This window comes from Oncorhynchus keta, chromosome 7 (genome assembly GCF_023373465.1).
Source record: "Oncorhynchus keta strain PuntledgeMale-10-30-2019 chromosome 7, Oket_V2, whole genome shotgun sequence".
NCBI lineage: Eukaryota > Metazoa > Chordata > Actinopteri > Salmoniformes > Salmonidae > Oncorhynchus > Oncorhynchus keta.
Window position 1 is genome coordinate 44,770,187 of NC_068427.1, and position 18,495 is coordinate 44,788,681.

The following is an 18,495-nucleotide window of genomic DNA, read 5'->3' on the forward strand; positions in this document are numbered from 1 at the left end:
TTTTGAAAATCTAACATCACAGACGTATGAAGAACCATCTACAGATCAATTATATGTGACTAACTCATTACTAAAGGAGTCATTATGAATGTAATATTTAATTGTGTATGATAATTACATAGAGGTTGCATTTATCCCAGCGTTCTTGAATTGTGATCTCTTCCTCGTCTTTCTTGATATGCCAGGTTGTCTAGATGCGGAAAAATACTTCCCCCTTACTGGTTTTTCTACGGGTTTGAACACCCAAAGGTTGAGATACAAACATCACTGAAGATGCTGAAGGCACTGTTACCATGTCAACTATCGTAGGTTTTGTTGCCTGACCGGTATAACCTGTGATAGGTCCAAATAAATTGTCAGATGTTTAGAAAGCGTATTATTATGTCGTTGTTGGTTTTTTTTGCATTAGTAATTGGTAGGAAAACAGATTTTCAGCCCAAGTCTTGTTTGAGAGTTTAGGTTTTTAATCAGGTTTTAGTTGAAATATGATTTAGTTCAAAAATCATTTTAAAAAGTATACCTCTTGGTGTGTTGTTACCCGAAGCTGTCTGACTGTTTCAGAGCAGCACAGACTGGTGGATGTGGGGAAACATTGCACAGCCTTGGATGGGTGGCACCGGTGACTGAGTTGTGAAATAATGAATAGCAAGTGACCCCTGTAACAATTTCCCTGGAGAAATATCTTCAAAGTATGTCAAAACATCCCTAGAGAAGTGCCTTTCAAGAGCTCACTCTACTCACCCTGGTCACCCCTGACAGACCTGTGCTATTCCAGCGTGTCAGAAGGAGAGCAGAGGACAAAAACAACAGTGTAGAGAGTTATATGGCAGGCCAAGCCTTTGTCTCTGTCCTGTCTTATCCAACTGGAGGGTGCAGAGCCCACAGCCTCAGTTCCGGAGAATTCTGTTTGACAGACACAGCATGCAGGGGAGGCCAGACCAGACTATAATGAGGCTGTCGAGTGTCATTAACTGCTCTGCCATTACTCTCATTCACCCGAAGTCTCTGTGTTGCACCAATGTTCCACATGAAATGTTCTACTAATTGTCTAACAAATTGGTGTTTGCCTCGGTGTGCAGAAGACATGATTTCTTTAAAAAACAGTTGCATTGGTAACTAAGGGAACTCTTTTTAATATGTATGAAAATTAAAAGGAATGGTTATTGTCTGGCCTGGCAGGTATTTCCCAGAGGTTCTGAAAGACGGATTGACCAATCAGGTGAATAACCCTGAGGTGGGCGTGGACATCACCAGGCCGGACACGTTCATTCGCCAGCAGATCATGGCTCTGAGAGTGATGACAAACAAGTTAAAAAATGCCTACAATGGCAATGATATCTACTTTCAAGACTCAAGTAAGTAACACTCCACATATACAGTGCATTCGGAAAGTATTCAGACCTCTTGACTTTTTCCACATTTTGTTACGTTTCAGCCTTATTCTAAAATGGATGAAATAGTTTTTTTTCCCATCATCAATCTACACACAAAACCCCATAATGACAAAGCAAAAACAGGTTTTTATGAAAAAATCGAATTCAGTAAAAATTAAAAACGGAAATATCACATTTACATAGGTATTCAGACCCTTTACGCAGTACTTTGTTGAAGCACCTTTGGCAGAGATTACAGCCTTGAGGGTTCTTGGATATGACGTTACAAACTTGCAACACCTGATTTGGTGAGATTCTCCCATTTTACTCTGCAGATCCTTTCAAGATCTGCCAGGTTGGATGGGGAGCTTCGCTGCACAGCTATTTTCAGGTCTCTCCAGAGATGTTGTATCGGGTTCAAGTCCGGGCTCTGGCTTGGCCCACTGAAGGACATTCAGACACTTGTCCCGAAGCCACTCCTGCGTTGTTTTGGCTGTGTGCTTAGGATCGTTGCCCTGTTGGAAGGTGAACCTTTGCCCTAGTCTGAGGTCTTGAGCGCTCTGGAGCAGGTTTTCATCAAGGATCTCTCTGTACTTTGCTCCAAGCGGGTTGTCATTTGCCTTTTACTGAGGAGTGACTTCCGTCTCGCCACTCTTCCATAAAGGCCTTATTAGTGGAGTGCTGCGGAGATGATTGTCCTTCTGGTAGGTTCTCCCATCTCCACAGAGGAACTCTGGGCCTCTTTCAGAGTGACCATCGGGTTCTTGACCAATGCCCTTCTCTCCCGATTGCTCAGTTTGGCAGGGAGTCTTGGTGGTTCCAAACGTATTTAATTTAAGAATGATTGAGGCCACTGTGTTCTAGACCTTCAATGCTGAAGAATCATCATTTTGGTACCTTTCCCCAGATCTGTTCTTCGACACAATCCTTTCTTGGAGCTCTATGGACAATTCCTTCGACATCATGGCTTGGTTTTTACTATGCCATGCACTGTCAACCTTTATATAGACAGGTGTGTGCATTTCCAAATCATGTCCAATCAATTGAATTTACTACGAGTGGACTCCAATCAAGTTGTAGAAACATCTCAAGGATGATCAATGGAAACAGAATGCACCTGAGCTCAAGTTCGAGTCTCATAGCAAAGGTTCTGAATACTTATGTAAATAAGGTATTTCTGTTTTTTTTATTTTTTTATATATACATTTGCAAACATTAAAAAAACATCTGTTTTCATTTATGGCGTGTGTAAGTTGATGAGGAAAAACATTAATTTAATCCATTTTAGAATAAAGCTGTAACCTAACAAAATGTGAAAAAAGTCAAGGGGTCTGAATACTTTCTGAATGCACTGTGTATATACAGTACCATACATACAGGACTCACCGACTCATTCAAGGGTTCTTCTATATTTTGCACATTTCTACATCAAAACTATGAAATAACACATATGGTATCATGTAGTAACTAAAAAAGTGTATAACAAATCAAAATACATTTTATATATTAGATTGTTCAAGAGTGTGATGACAGCTTTGCCAAGAGTGTGCAAAGCTGTCAAGGCAAAGGGTGGCTACTTTGAAGAATCTCAAATATTATATATATTTAGATTTTTTTGAACACTTTTTTGGTTACTACATGATTCCATATGTTTTATGTCATAGTTTTGATGTCTTCAATGTAGAAAATATTAAACATAAAGAAAAACCCTCGAATGAGTAGGTGTTCTAAAACTTTTGACTGGTATTGTATACATATATATTATATTATTAAACGTCTTCATATTCAAACTCTGCAATAATTTTTTCTGTTTTCATTTTAACGTTGAAAGTGTATTTTATATTAATAGTCTCTGTCAGTTGCTCTTTCTGTTAGTTGTTCTCTGTCAGTTCCTCTCCCTGTATATCTTTGGACTGCTCATTGTGCTCTGTGTGTTCCTGTGCTGTTGTCCAGGCGACGAGGGCAGTGGCTCGGGCAGTGGCAGCGGCTGCACGGAGGCCTGCGTCACTGAGTTTGACTTTGCCAGCACCGAGGCCCCGGTGGTGGGAGCGGACCGGAGCGGGAGTGGCCCGATGGAGGATTCAGCAGCAGCCACACACCCTGCCCCCTCAGCAGCCCTGCTGGCCAGCCTGGCCCTTTCAGCCCTGGCACTGCACAGACTATGGAGATAATGCTGGGGGAACTCACCTAACGTGGACAGTAGGATCTCTCTCTACGCTGTGTTTTTCTACCCAAACAGACTGGAGCTACAGTCAAGCAGACAGTATTCAGGCAGCCTTGGCCTTTCGGATAGATAGAGGGGTCTACTCTGCTCTGGAGACAGCAGTCATGCATCCTGGTTCCCCTTTCCTCCTCCCAAAGAGTGTCTGGTTGTTGATTCCATCCTTAGGCAGGGCTTCACATGACTGCAGTCACTCCAAGATATAAACAGATGATCTCCTGTTAAACATTGTTCAAGAATTACTTTTGTCTGGCACAAGGCAGATGTTATTAGGTCTCCATGAGAAAAAGCCCTTGCACTTTTGGTCCTATTTTATTTTTTATTTTTCTCAATGCTAGAAGGTTATTATGTTTTTTTCACTGTGAGTATGTGGAGAGGTTACACCTAAAGGTGACCAGGAGTCACAGCTAAAGCATGTTTACTATGGTTTACTGTTATACCACATTATACTATGAGGTGATCTCAGTCGACAGGTCTTTTACTTGTGGACAGTTTAGAAGTGCATTTCCTCATTCAAATAACAAACCTCAGACGACCCCAAAATCACATAAAAAAATAAAAAAATAGAAACAGTACGGCTGTCACAATAATTGTTGGTTTCTACCTTGTTTCCTCTGCTTTAAATATTATTGATTACATCTACATTGACAGTACATAATACCAATGAAACATGTTTGTTGTTAATGTTATTCAGGTAAGGTAAGATATTCTATTACCAGTGTTGAGGAAGCTAATCTGAAAATATAGTTTACCAAGCTACCAATTACTTCAAACTGGAAGAAGTTAAGCTACACAAAAGCTACCCTAATAATGTTAACGCTAATAATACAAAATATATATATATTATATAATATATTATATAAAAAAAAGTATTTCACTACATCCAAACTACTTCAAAAATGAATGATCATATGCAAATCCGAAATGTCATAGACTACAAATTGCATCTTTGGGATAAAATGTTAACGGAATTTGTAATTGTGTCTATTAAACACAAGCACAATGTTCCAAGTGAGAATTAGTCAGGTCTGATGCCGAAAAAGAAAGGAAATGATTTCCTACCCGTATCTTGCAAAAAGAGTCATGTGTAATTCCAGTTGTTAGCTACACCACTACATGGTAACAAGTCATTAACTACTGAAAACACTACCAAGATTAGAATATAGTTCAACTACCACCAAGCTACTGCAAAATGTAGTTAAATTGTAGTTCACTACTCCCCAACACTGTGTATTGCTCATATCTGATATGAGTTTATACCATTTACTGCGTTCTATTCTTTGTTATGTTATCATATCACAAAGAACCTCATCAGAAATATTGCTTTATGTTCTATGGGGATATCCACTATGTATTTTCTAATCATTAAAAGAGTAAGAGAATGGTCAAACGTGCAAACTATCCACCTGAAATGTATTGGTGGGAGGTTATTGAAGGCATACACTCATTTAGTCCCTTTTAAGTGTCACTATTTTTTTTATATCCTCTGATATGAACCTTTACCTGATAACTCAGGATTGATATGCTTTTAATTATGTTTTTATTGTTAATTCAACTTTAACTGCACATGCTTAACTTCAAAAAGGGTTTTCATTACCAACAATGTGATGTCTTGAACTTCCCATCTGTCGTTTTAAAGGCAAATTTAGATACAGGAAGACACCTTGTTCTAAACATTCTAGCAAGCCCTTTCTCGTGTACAGTACACATAACATTGATTCAAACCAGACTGTCTGCATTCGTTACTAAAAACAATAAATAATGACTGAGGATCAACAAGATGACGTGCCAAATTGTAGTAGGTTAAAAGCACATTGAAGGCTAAAAATGCAGAAGACAAAAAAGACACCTGCATTTATCTCTGGCACCTGAGGGGTTCTATCTGCGGTGACAGGCTCAATGCCGACCACAGACACCTGTGGAATTAGAGTTATAGAAGGTAGAGAGTGTCTGGACAGGGTTGAATGCTCCAGTGAGGATAGGCAGTAGAGCATGCCTACAGAGACTAGGAAGAGGATTACTGAAAGGAGAGTTCTGTATTGCCCCCCTTCAAACGCTAGCCAACAAAACCAGTCTGTGTTCGTGTTCTCAGAGGGCCAGCCGGTCAACTCAGTAAACCACAAAAGGCCAGCTAAGCTTACATAACAAGGGAGTTAGGATTATATTAAAATCCTTCAGCTTTTATCATGGTCTCTTAATGGACTCAGTGCAGCATATAAATTGTGTGAGCTTGCTTCGTTGCCTCTTGATAAACCAGTATTAGTGTTCATCTTGTATGAATGTAAGGCAAAATTATGATGTGCAAAATTATGGAGAACAAAACATTTTGTCCCTTTGTCAGTGTGTCCTTAAAATACGATTCTTTAATATGAATAATTATCTTGCAGGATGCTGTTTTTTATTTTGTGTATCATTGCACTTTTAATGGTAATATATTTGCAATATTTTGTCTTGAAAATTGATGTTTATGGATCAGCAAATTAATGTCAAACAAATGTTTCCGAAACATTATTCATCAACATTTCATACAGTCAAATGCATTCTATTGTAACAAAAAGAAGATCATGATGATATCTGTTGCTTAGAATTGGAAAACTGATTCAAGCCAATAAGGTTGATGATCTAGTTAACATAAAGACCGTACAAACAAAAATGCCTTACAGTTTTTTAATGCAATTAAAATGGTTGCATCTGTGTTTTGTTACTCTTTCTTGCAAATAAATATTTATTAAGACAAAAAGTAACAGCTTTGCAATTTCATGACTTACATTTGTAATTTCAAGAAAAAAAATGATTGAAATGCATAATACAAAAAAATGTTAAAGTATATTATAACGGATGCTTCAGTTAGGGAAAACACAGGATAATGTCAATCTTACGGGTTATAATGAGATTTAGGTGACAATATCCTATTACATCATTTTTAATTTTATTACCTTTATTTAACTAGGCAAGTCAACGCTCTAACCACTAGGCTACCTGCCACCCCAAAATCATCAGGGTAGCATAGGTACAAGGATAACCAAAACACTGTAAACATTGTACTTTAAATTCCCATCAATAATGTCTTGTATGACAGGGTGCGAGTATGTTCAAGTTTCTATCATGAATAACAGCTAAAGCATGAAAATATATGAATCACATATACATAGGAGTTCTACTTTACAGTGCTATCGTTAGGTTTTACATTGTTCCTGGTTACTTTACAGTGCTATCTCCAGGCTTCACATTGTTCCTGGTTACTTTACAGTGTTATCTCCAGGTTTCACATTGTTCCTGGTTACTTTACAGTGTTATCTCCAGGTTTCACATTGTTCCTGGTTACTTTACAGTGTTATCTCCAGGTTTCACATTGTTCCTGGTTACTTTACAGTGTTATCTCCAGGTTTCACATTGTTCCTGGTTACTTTACAGTGTTATCTCCAGGTTTCACATAGTTCCTGGTTACTTTACAGTGCTATCTCCAGGTTTCACATTGTTCCTGGTTACTTTACAGTGTTATCTCCAGGTTTCACATTGTTCCTGGTTACTTTACAGTGTTATATCCAGGTTTCACATTGTTCCTGGTTACTTTACATAATTACGTCCAGCAGTTATTTTCTAAACGATAGTTAAATGCAATAAAGTTTCCATAGAAAATATATGCGACAGTTGCCTGCTAGGATGTGTATCCTAGCAGGCAACTGTCGCATATATTTTCTATGGAAACTTTATAAATGTTGACAAAAATATCACTGGACAAGTTAATGGAAACATAGCTAGTATAGCCTACCGAAGCTTATCTGCAGATGAACTATGAAACATTAGATGAAGATGGTGAATCATCACTGCAGGAACAAAATATGATAATTAGATCCCTCACCAACATGGTCTCAGAGCATTTAGTATTATTCTGTATGTAAATACATGACACACTCCATTTAGAGTTAGGGGAAAGGTTAGCTAACATGCTAAGTAGTTGCAAAGTAGCTAAAAAAGTGGTAGTTAGTTAAAATGCTAAAGATGCCTGTGATGAGATTTGAATTCACAACCTTTGGGTTGCTAGACATTTGCATTATTCACCCACCCAGTCAAAAAATACAGTAGAATAAAAGAAAAGTCTATATACAGTGAGTGCAAATGAGGTAAGATAAGGGAGGCAAGGCAATAATTAGGCCATGGTGGTGAAGTAATTACAATGTAGCAATTAAACACTGGAATGGTAGATGTGCAAGTAGAGATACTGGGGTGCAAAGGAGCAAGATAAATAAATACATTATGGGGATGAGGTAGTTGGATGGGCTGTTTACAGATGGGCTATGTACAGGTGCAGTGATATGTGAGCTGCTCACTGATTTTTTTTCTCCACATTTTGGTGGGATTAAACTATTTTAATTGTCTTTTTTTTTGTCATAGATCTACACAAAATAAAACACTATCTTGATTGCATGAACATTCAAACCCCTTAGTCAATACAATTAGAATCACCTTTGGCAATGATTACAGCTGTGAGTCTTTCTTGGTAAGTCTCTAATAGCTTTGCACACCTGGATTGAACAATATTTGCACATTATTCTTTTTAAAATTCTTCATGCTCTGCCAAATTGATTGTTGATCATTGGTAGACAACCATTTTCAAGGCTTGCCATACATTTTCAAGCTGATTTAAGTAAAAACTGTAACTATGTCACTCTGGAACAGTCGATGTCATCTTGGTAAGCATCGCCAGTGTAGATTTGTCCTTGTGTTTTAGGTTATTGTCCTGCTGAAAGGTGAATGTGTCTCCTAATGTCTGTTGGAAAGCAGACTGAACCAGGTTTTCCTCTAGGATTTTGTCTGTGCTTTTTTTTTATCAACCAAAAAACAAACTCCCTAGTCCTTGCCAATGACAAGCATAACCATAACATGATGGAGCCACCACCATGCTACTCAGTGATGTGTTGTGTTGGATTTAACCCACACATAACGCTTTCTATTCAGGAAAGGAATTACATTTCTTAACCACATTTTTTTGCAGTATTACTTAAGTACCTTCTTGAAAACAGGATGCATGTTTTGGAATGTACAGGCTTCCTCCTTTTCACTCTGTCATTTAGGTTAGTATCATGGAGTAACAATAATGTTGTTGATCCATCCTCAGTTTTCTCCTATCACAGCCATTTAACTCTGTAACTGTTTTAAAGTCACCATTGGCCTCATGGTGAAATCCCTGAGCAGTTTCCTTCCTCTCCAACAACTGAGTTACGAAGGGCGCCTTTATCTTTGTAGTGACTGGGTGTATTGATACCTCTTCCAAAGTGTAATTTATAACTTCATCATGCTCAAAGGGATATTCAACAGCTTTTTATTTTATTTACCCATCTACCAATAGGTGCCCTTCATTGCGAGGCGTTGGAAAAGCTCCCTGATCTTTGTGGTTGATTCTGTGTTTGAAATTCACTGCTTACATATCATTTTATGGGTGGGGTACAGAGATTCAGTAGTCATTCAAAAATCATGTTAATCAGGGATCTGTCCCGTCCACGGGACGGTTAAGCTAACATGGGCTAATGCAATTATCATGGGGTTGAAAGTAACAAGAACATTTTCCAGGACATAGACATATCTGATATGGGCTGAAGCTTAAACTCCACTATCCAATTTACAGTAGCTTGTATACCGAAATAATACCATGCTATTTTTCACAATTTCGAATATGAAAAGTTATTAATAAACCAATTGGGCACATTTGGGCAGTCTTGATACAAAATTTTGAACAGAAATGTAATGGTTTATTGAATCAGTCTAAAGTTTATGCATACACTGCTGCCATCTAGTAGCCAAAATCTAAATTTCACCTTGGCTGGAATAATACATTATGGCCTTTCTCTTGCATTTCAAAGATGATGGTACAAAAAAAGATACATAAGAGTTTTTTTTTCTTTGTATTATCTTTTACCAGATCTACTGTGTTATATTCTCCTACATATCTTTAACATTTCCACAAACTTCAAAGTGTTTCCTTTCAAATGGTACCAATAATATGCATATCCTTGCTTCAGGGCTTGAGCTACAGGCAATTAGATTTGGGTATGTCATTTTCGGTGGGAAAAAAAATGGGCGGATCCTTGCAACTTATTATGTGACTTGTTAATAGCATTTGTTCTCCTGAACTTATTTAGGCTTGCTGTAACAAAGGGGTTGAATAATTATTGACCCAATACTTTTCAGCTTTTCTTTTTTCTCTTTTTATTAATTAGATTTGTTTTTCTTTTTAAACATCCCACTTTTACATTATGGGGTATTGTGTGTAGGCCAGTGACACACAATCTCAATTTAATCCATTTTAAATTCATGCTGTAACACAACAAAATGTGGTGTGAATACTTTCTGAAGGCCCTGTATCTGTTTTCTTGTATGGGCTGAGTCTTAGTCCATTGCATCTGCCTATGTCAGCCTTCCATATCTGCTATAAAATGTGGTAGAACGACAGCGCTGTTTGTCAGACCAGGAGAAATCCCCAAAATATGTCTCCTCCCGGAAACGTCTGTAACGTCTGAACAGTTTGATGTACAAAGTAGCATATTAACTATTTTGGCCCCACGGTACCGCTGATGTGCCAACATCTAGCTGTAACGCCCGAACCGTTTGGTCTACAAACTAGTATGAGCCTTACTGTTATGAACACGAGAGTGTTCTCTGTTTTGATCTACAAATAGGGATCATCAACTAGATTCAGCAGTGGGCTGATATTATTATTGAGCGGATGGTCGGGGCCCGGAACGTAATAGTTTGTTGACTGCCAATTGGCCGCAAGCAGCCCAAACAGATATAATATTTGACTAAAACATAATAATTTCAAATGTTCCTAACATTTGTATATGATCATGTGTCTCTCTATGTGTGGGAATACTTAGGAATAGATTTGAAAAATTAACATCACTTGTAGCTGATTTCCTGGTGTTTTTAGAGTCTTTTGTGTACAATGAAATTTAAAAAATTGTTCCCGAAAACTTGGGGGGCCAAGTAAAACCACCCACAGGCCATATTCGGCCCGCTGTTGCCAGTCGGGGAACCCTGCTCAACGACCCCCAGAAGCATCACTTGCTTGAAGGTAACCTGGTACCGGTTTAAAGAATGAAAGTATGAAAGTAGTTTTGTGCTATCAAAAAAGGGGGTTAAATATGTGTTCCAAAATGTATATATTCCTGAGAATTCTTATATTTTCTAGATATAGGAGAGACATTTCATAACCTTATTCCTTATTACTAATTATAATAATATTTACGGGGGTCATACAATTCAAATAGCCAAATAGTCCATGGTATGACCATTTTAAAACAATTCCATATAGACTGATCAAAAATATAAACACAACATGTAATGTGTTTTCGCCAGGTTTTATGAGCTGAAATAAAAGGTCCCAGACATTTTCCATGCACACAAAAAGCATATTTCTCTAAATTTTTGTCCACAAATTTGTTGATCATTACACAGGTGATCATTACACAGGTGCACCTTGTGCTGGGGACAGTAAAAGGCCACTATAAAATTCAAAGATTTCAAATCAAATTTCATTTGTCGCATACACATGGTTAGCAGATGTTAATGCGAGTGTAGCGAAATGCTTGTGCCTCTAGTTCCGACAATGCAGTAATAACCAACAAGTAATCTAACAATTCCACAACAACAACAAAGGGATGAAGAATATGTACATAAAAATATATGATTGAGTGATGGTACAGAACGGCATAGGCAAGATGCAGTAGATGGTATAGAGTACAGTATATACATATGAGATGAGTAATGTAGGGTATGTAAACATTAAAGTGGCTAGTCATACATGTATTACATAAAGATGGCAAATGCAATAGATGGTATCGAGTACAGTATAAAGATATGAGGTGGAATTGTTTCAAGTGGCTAGTTTTGTCAAACAACACAATGCCACAGATGTCTCAAGTTTTGATTAATCAAATCAAATGTATTTATATAGCCCTTCGTACATCAGCTGATATCTCAAAGTGCTGTACAGAAACCCAGTCTAAAACCCCAAACAGCAAGCAATGCAGGTGTAGAAGCACGGTGGCTAGGAAAAACTCCCTAGAAAGGCCAAAACCTAGGAAGAAACCTAGAGAGGAACCAGGCTATGTGGGGTGGCCAGTCCTCTTCTGGCTGTGCAGGGTGGAGATTATAACAGAACATGGCCAAGATGTTCAAATGTTCATAAATGACCAGCATGGTCGTATAATAATAAGGCAGAACAGTTGAAACTGGAGCAGCAGCACGGTCAGGTGGACTGGGGACAGCAAGGAGTCATCATGTCAGGTAATCCTAGGGCATGGTCCTAGGGCTCAGGTCCTCCGAGAGAGAGAAAGAAAGAGAGAAGGAGAGAATTAGAGAATGCACACTTAGATTCACACAGGACACCGAATAGGACAGGAGAAGTACTCCAGATATAACAAACTGACCCTAGCCCCCCGACACATAAATTACTGCAGCATAAATATTGGAGGCTGAGACAGGAGGGGTCAGGAGACACTGTGGCCCCATCCGAGGACACCCCCCAGACAGGGCCAAACAGGAAGGATATAACCCCACCCACTTTGCCAAAGCACAGCCCCCACACCACTAGAGGGATATCTTCAACCACCAACTTACCATCCTGAGACAAGGCTGAGTATAGCCCACAAAGATCTCCGCCATGGCACAACCCAAGGGGGGGGCGCCAACCCAGACAGGATGACCACATCACGAGGAAGCGTGCAATTGGCATGCTGACTGCAGGAATGTCTACCAGAGATGTTGCCAGGGAATTTAATGTTAATTTCTCTACCATTAGCTGCCTCCAACGTCCTTTTAGAGAACTTAGTAGTACTTCCAACCGGCCTCACATCCACAGATCACGTGTATGACATCGTGTTAGTGAGCGTTTTGCTGATGTCAATGTTGTTGACAGAGTGCCCCATGGTGGGGTTCTGGTATGGGCAGGCATAACCTACGGACAACGAAACAAATTGAATTTTATAGATGGCCATTTGAATGCATAGAGATACCATGATGAGATCCTGAGTCACATTGTCATGCCATTCATCCGCAGCAACCACCTCATGTTACAGCATGATAATGCACTGCCATGTCATAAGGATCTGTACACAATTCCTGGAAGCTGAAAATGTCACAATTCTTCCATGACCTGCATACTCACCAGACTTGTCACCCATTGAGCATGTTTGGGATGCTCTGGATCAACATGTACGACAGTGTGTTCCAGTTCCAACCAATATCCAGCAACTTCGCACAGCCATTGAAGAGGAGTGGGCCAACATTCCACAGGCCACAATCAACAGCCTGATCATATCTATGTGAAGGAGATGTGCCGTGCTGCATGAGGCACTCAGTTGGTGCCTGGTGGTCACACCAGATACTGACTGGTTTTCTGATCCACACACCTACCTTTTTTAAGGTATCTGTATTCCCAGTCATGTGTAATGCATAGATTATGCCCTAATGAATGTATATAAATTCACTGATTTCCTTTATATGAACTGTAACTCAGTAAAATCTTTTAAGTTGTTACATGTAGCATTTATGGCTTAGACTTTAAGGGTTAAAATAAATGTGATTTTGAGAGCGAAAACCTGAAACAAAATGGGAAAAGAGAACTGGAAAAGCAAAACCTTTAATTAAATTTTCTTGATAATGTGGGCTATTTACTTAATTTGTCTGTTTTAATAAAATATATAATTTGAAGAACAAACATTGTGGCAATTCATATCTTGCAGCAAAACTGGAAATACGACTTTAATCTCAAGATAATGTTAAAAAAGGTTTAATGTTCTCTGACATAGACATAGACAATATCCAAAACAACTAACAATACAGTGAATTCATACATTTTCAGCAATACAAATTGTAAAGTCTATACCACAAATATTTTTTCCAACTTGGAGGTAAACTCGATAAAGTAATCAATCATTTCACTGTGTATTTCAGATGGAGTCAAGTCATTAGAATGTACCAAAAGAGAGCTCCTTCTGGAGAAAAAATTAGCCCAGGAGAGCAAGCACCCCCAGACCCCCTGACTCGTGGATGCCTGGTTGGCTACGTTTTCTATTTGGCTGCAGTTGTAGTTGTGTAGTTGTGCAGAACACTGCCAAAATGTACCTACAGTCTCTAGGCTTCCTCTGTGTACTTCCTGTTGGTGAACTCTGCTTCGATAAGGGGTTCAAAGCTGTGTTTCCTACACTGTTGCAAGTAGAGCACCAGGACGAGTAGAAGAACCAGGGCACCCAGGAAAACACCACCCAGACTAGAGCCCAACACAAACACGATTCCACCGTCTGTTGCTGAGGAAGGGAGAGAAGAAGAGATTTAATGCAACAAGATCTTTATCAAAGTGTTCTTATTTCATTGACCTGCTAATAAAACAAGCATAAGTCGATGCCGATTATTTAATTGCAAAAGTTATCTGTGAAATCACCAACCATCGAGTTCAATGGCATAAGAATATCCCAGTTGATCAGAAGCCACGTAAATCTCCTCGTTGGTCACAGGAGGGAAGAATGGCACCATGTTATAATGTCTGTTGTGACCAATGGGAGCCATCTCATCTGGGAAGCTGGAGTTTGGTGGAACAGACTTTCTCATCCACTCATCAAAAATGGCATCAGTGAAAGCATGGAGCACCTATATATATATATATATATATATATATATATATATATATATAGAGAGAGAGAGAGAGAGATAGTTATGTAAATGTAAAACATTGTCTGCACAGATCTGACCAAATACCAATTCTTTACATTATCTCACATGACAGTCAAATACATGGACTCATGGGCAACCACACCATATCTCTACCTACATGTATATATTACCTCAATTACATTGACTAACCGGTGTCTGTGCACATTGACTCTGTACCAGTACCCCCTGTATATAGCCTCAATATTGTTATTTTACTGCTGCTCTTTAATTATTTGTTACCTTTATTTCTTATTTTTCTTGAGGTATTTTTCTTAACTGCATTGTTGGTTAAGGGCTTGTAAGTAAGCATTTCACTGTAAAGTCTACACCTGTTGTATTCGGCGCATGTGACAAATACAATTTGATTTGATTTTATTTGAAATAGATAATTACCAGAAAGATGGGGTCATTGGCTGCAGAGTGAGACCGAGCGCTGGTTCCACTGAGGAAGGAGTGGACCAGGTTGTGCAGGTTGTTAACTGTGGAGTCAAGCTCTGCCTCGCCATCTGGCTTGTCATAGCCTTCGAGAGCATTCCTGTATAGGAGACAAAGTATATTTGGAAGTCAGAAACAATGCTATTTAGAGAGTTCATTTGACTTGACCTCATAGAATATCACCCTGTAGGTGAATGTGTAAGGTCCCAGGTCAATGTGAACAGTTTAGGTTGCCTGAAGCTGAAGGTAGAGTTTATATAGTAGGGAGCGTTGTCAAAGTCTCTGAGGTTTAGACAGCTCCTGACATCATTCATGGTCGGCAGACTCATGTTGGTTCTCGCTCCTCCCATCTGACCTCTCCTTATACGTCCCTCACTGGTCCCATTACACAGAGTGACCAGGCGGTTATATTCATCCAAGCTGGGGAGGGGAAAAGATTCAAGCAACATTTAAGGACAATGAGTCTGGTATAAAACACATGATGAACATGTACCCAGTAGTATAACAAACTGCATACGTGCACCAAGCATAACCAGCACAGGTATATTATATACACTACCGTTCAAAAGTTTGGGGTCACTTAGAAATGTCCTTGTTTTTGAAAGAAAAAATAAATAAATTGTCCATTAAAATAACATCAAATTGATCAGAAATACAGTGCAGACATTGTTAATGTTGTAAATGACTGTTGTAGCTGGAAACGGCACATTTTTTATGGAATATTTACATAGAGGTACAGAGACCCGTCGTCAGCAACCATCACTCCTGTGTTCCAATGGCACATTGTGGTAGCTAATCCAAGTTTATCATTTTAAAAGTCTAATTGATTATTCGAAAACCCTTTTACAATGATGTTAGCACAACTGAAAAAAATGTTGTTCTGATTAAAGAAGCAATACAACTGGCCTTCTTTAGTCTAGTTGAGTATCTGGAGCATCAGCATTTGTGGGTTCGATTACAGGCTCAAAATGGCCAGAAACAAAGGACTTTCTTCTGAAACTCTTCAGTCTATTCTTATTCTGAGAAATGAAGGCTATTCTATGTGAGAAATTTGTATTTGTTTCTGGCCATTTTGAGCATGTAAACAATCCCACACATTCTCCAGATATTCAACTAGTCTAAAGGTTGTATTGCTTCTTTAATCAGCACAACAGTTTTCAGCTGTGCTAACATCATTGCAAACCGTTTCCAGCTACGATAGTAATTTACAACATTAACAATGTCTACCCTCTATTTCTGATCAATTTGATGTTATTTTAAATGAACAAAAAAAATGTGCTTTCCTTTCAAAAACACAAGACATTTCTAAGTGGTAGTGTGCATACTGGGCTGGTTTCGGAGATATGAATTACAACTGATTAAAAAGCACTTTCAATGGAAATCATTCAGTAAACATGCATTTTAGTCCAGGACTAGGCTTAATCTGTTTCACACAATGTTTTAAACACATTTCTGTCCAACAGCGCACCTGTCACACACCACCCCCCAATTGGAGAACCTGGACTGGTTACTGATGAGGGAGGAGTCATCTGGGTTGTGCCCCCCCAGGAGAGAGTCTGTACAGACGTCACACTCAGTCTGCCCTGTGGCGAAGTTCCAGAATGGAACAGCGAAGTTCTCATTGCCAGTTAGTCTCTGCAGCAGAGAGGATCCTTTTAATTTTATTTTCTTCAATGTTTGAAGCAATTTTGTTCTTCATGTCCTCAGCTTTCAAATCCACTCTTACCTGCAGGTCTCTCTCCAGACTAAGGAGGTGGTATCTGTGCCAGGTGACGAATGCTGGTCCTTTGTGGGAGAAGTCAATGGCCTTGAAGGGACGACCTGGACCTACAGAAGAAACAAATAAGGTGGTTTATGAGCAACGTTTGAATGTTCTCTTCTGCTCACTTTCTAGTACATAGAGAGTCATATATAACTCAGAACATGTAAGTAACGTAGCAAGTGAGTCATTTATAACATTTGTCTTTCATTTTCAACATAAAAGGAATTAGTTTGAAGGTTGAATATCATTTAATAATGTATTGATATTATTTTTTGAATCTATAAACTTATGACTTCAGAAAATAATACATTGGTGTTTTACCTAAAAGTGTGTCTCTGACAGAGTAGTAGTGCTGCCACGTAAAGAAGTCATAGATGGAGATGTTGGAGAACTGGGGCTGGGTTCCATTAGGCCCCAACAGGGCCAGCCAGTGCTGTGTGGCAATGACATAGTCTGGGTGGGTGGTGTTCTTGGCCCGGTCCAACACATCCAGGAACTCCTGGAGCTCAGCTGGAGTCAGAGAGTGGATGTTCTTCCTCACCACTGGGGATTTATGCACGTCACAGTTTGGTCCTGTCCAGCCAAACGTACACTGACCACAGTCAAAGCCACCAAAGTTACCTAGATACAGGGATGGAATATAAACAAAATATAAACCAAACCAAGTCAAGACTATGGGAATGGCCAAGAAATGTGGTTTCTGTAAATAAATCGTATTGGAATACATTTTAGAAACTAATACATTAATATGCTACATTTATTTGTTGAAATGTTATTGTCAAATACCTGCAGTTCAGCCACCAACATTAGGGTAACTAAATGGTCTCAAAGTTACGTTCACCCAACAGTCTTGAAATATTTTACATACGTCTTCCTAATAATCACAATTTAACAATGAGTTATAATGTGGTCTAAACAAAACATATTTTATTACATTTGAAACACTGATTTGCTATTAACACTTAAATGTAACACCTTATTAATATGTTACTTACCTGAGCACCTGCATGTCTGATTGAAGAATTTGGTCGGCCACCTTTCTCGATCATCAACATTTCTCAACCTATACGGTCCACCCCAGGGTTTGGTACTGACTCTGATGTCGGAGCAGTTTCCTCGTCCAGATAAAATTCCACATACGTTAGCAGGATCAGACCCGAGGGCAGGGCAGCACTGTTTTGAGACGATCCCTTCTACCGTGCTACACACTCGAGGAAACTGAGCCTCTGTAGAACCAGGCCATGTCACAAAACAGACCAACCCTAGCACAAGAGCCCTCATCGTCTTCAACACCTCTGGTCCTCTTCTGTCCATGTCTGTCCACTAGCAAATCAGTTTGTATACCAGTTCACATCAATGCTTAATTAGTTAATTTCTCCAAAAGCGCAAGGAATTCAATATGTAACGCTCCAAAGTTGTGTATTCAACATTTGGCTACAGTCATAAATGTTAACTAAGAGCCAGCCTGAGAGTCGACTGTGTTCCAGTCGGTCTCATCAACTTTAACAAAGCCTCCAATTCATGTGCTCTCTTTAAGTCTGGGCAGAACGGATTACGGTCTCGTGGTAATCACCTGACACCAGGCAACGATGAGCTTGACTCCTAACAGAGAAATACCTCAGGCCAAAATACATAATGTGTCGGTTAGCCCATCAGCTATCTACAGGTCCATTTTTACATTCTAGTCATTTAGCAGACACTCTTATCCAGAGCAACCAGTATTAAGTGCCTTGCTCAAGGGCACATCAACATATTTTTCACATAGTTAGCACTGGATTTGAACCAGTGACCTTTCAATGACTGGTTAAACACTCTTAACCCCAAGGCTACCTGCCACCCATCTAATGTGAAGCTCACAACGTTAGTCCCATGAATAATATCTTTTTTTTAAGTATTTGAGAGTCATTTCTCATAAGGTTGTTTTTACTAGAAATTAAATCCACAGTAGACTGATTGATATACATTTGCATAATTACAGATAGGATATTTGGTTT

The 18,495-nt window shown here is 39.0% G+C and overlaps 2 protein-coding genes across 3 annotated transcripts in view; one reads left to right on the plus strand and one right to left on the minus strand.

Moving 5' to 3' along the window:
- Positions 1–6,328, plus strand: part of LOC118373470 (glypican-6-like) — a 220,187-nt gene extending 213,859 nt beyond the window's left edge. For both annotated transcript variants that reach the window (XM_052522960.1, XM_052522961.1), the window contains 2 exons: positions 1,180–1,355; positions 3,327–6,328. In XM_052522960.1, coding sequence (XP_052378920.1) covers positions 1,180–1,355; positions 3,327–3,544 — 394 coding nt within the window. In that variant the 3' untranslated portion in view covers positions 3,545–6,328. The remainder of the gene's footprint in view (positions 1–1,179; positions 1,356–3,326) is intronic.
- A 7,040-nt stretch (positions 6,329–13,368) lies between these two features.
- Positions 13,369–18,005, minus strand: LOC118373471 (L-dopachrome tautomerase-like). The gene is made up of 8 exons (XM_035759600.2): positions 17,497–18,005; positions 16,823–17,122; positions 16,466–16,566; positions 16,208–16,374; positions 14,974–15,159; positions 14,698–14,839; positions 14,040–14,241; positions 13,369–13,901 (listed from the first exon to the last, which is right to left on the minus strand). Exons 1-8 carry the CDS (start codon positions 17,813–17,815, stop codon positions 13,729–13,731), a joined length of 1,590 nt encoding a protein of 529 aa, XP_035615493.1. The 5' UTR covers positions 17,816–18,005; the 3' UTR covers positions 13,369–13,728.
- Between the last annotated feature and the right edge of the window lie 490 nt (positions 18,006–18,495).

What these genes read in the sequence shown, in the direction of transcription:
- LOC118373471 (XM_035759600.2), bottom strand. Translation starts at nt 17,815, where the DNA reads ATGGACAGAAGAGGACCAGAGGTGTTGAAGACGATGAGGGCTCTTGTG. An exon ending in TGTCAGAGACACACTTTTAG is followed by an intron (nt 16,567 to 16,822) that starts GTAAAACACCAA and finishes TTTCTTCTGTAG; the next exon opens with GTCCAGGTCGTCCCTTCAAG. An exon ending in AACTCTACCTTCAGCTTCAG is followed by an intron (nt 14,840 to 14,973) that starts GCAACCTAAACT and finishes TCTCCTATACAG; the next exon opens with GAATGCTCTCGAAGGCTATG.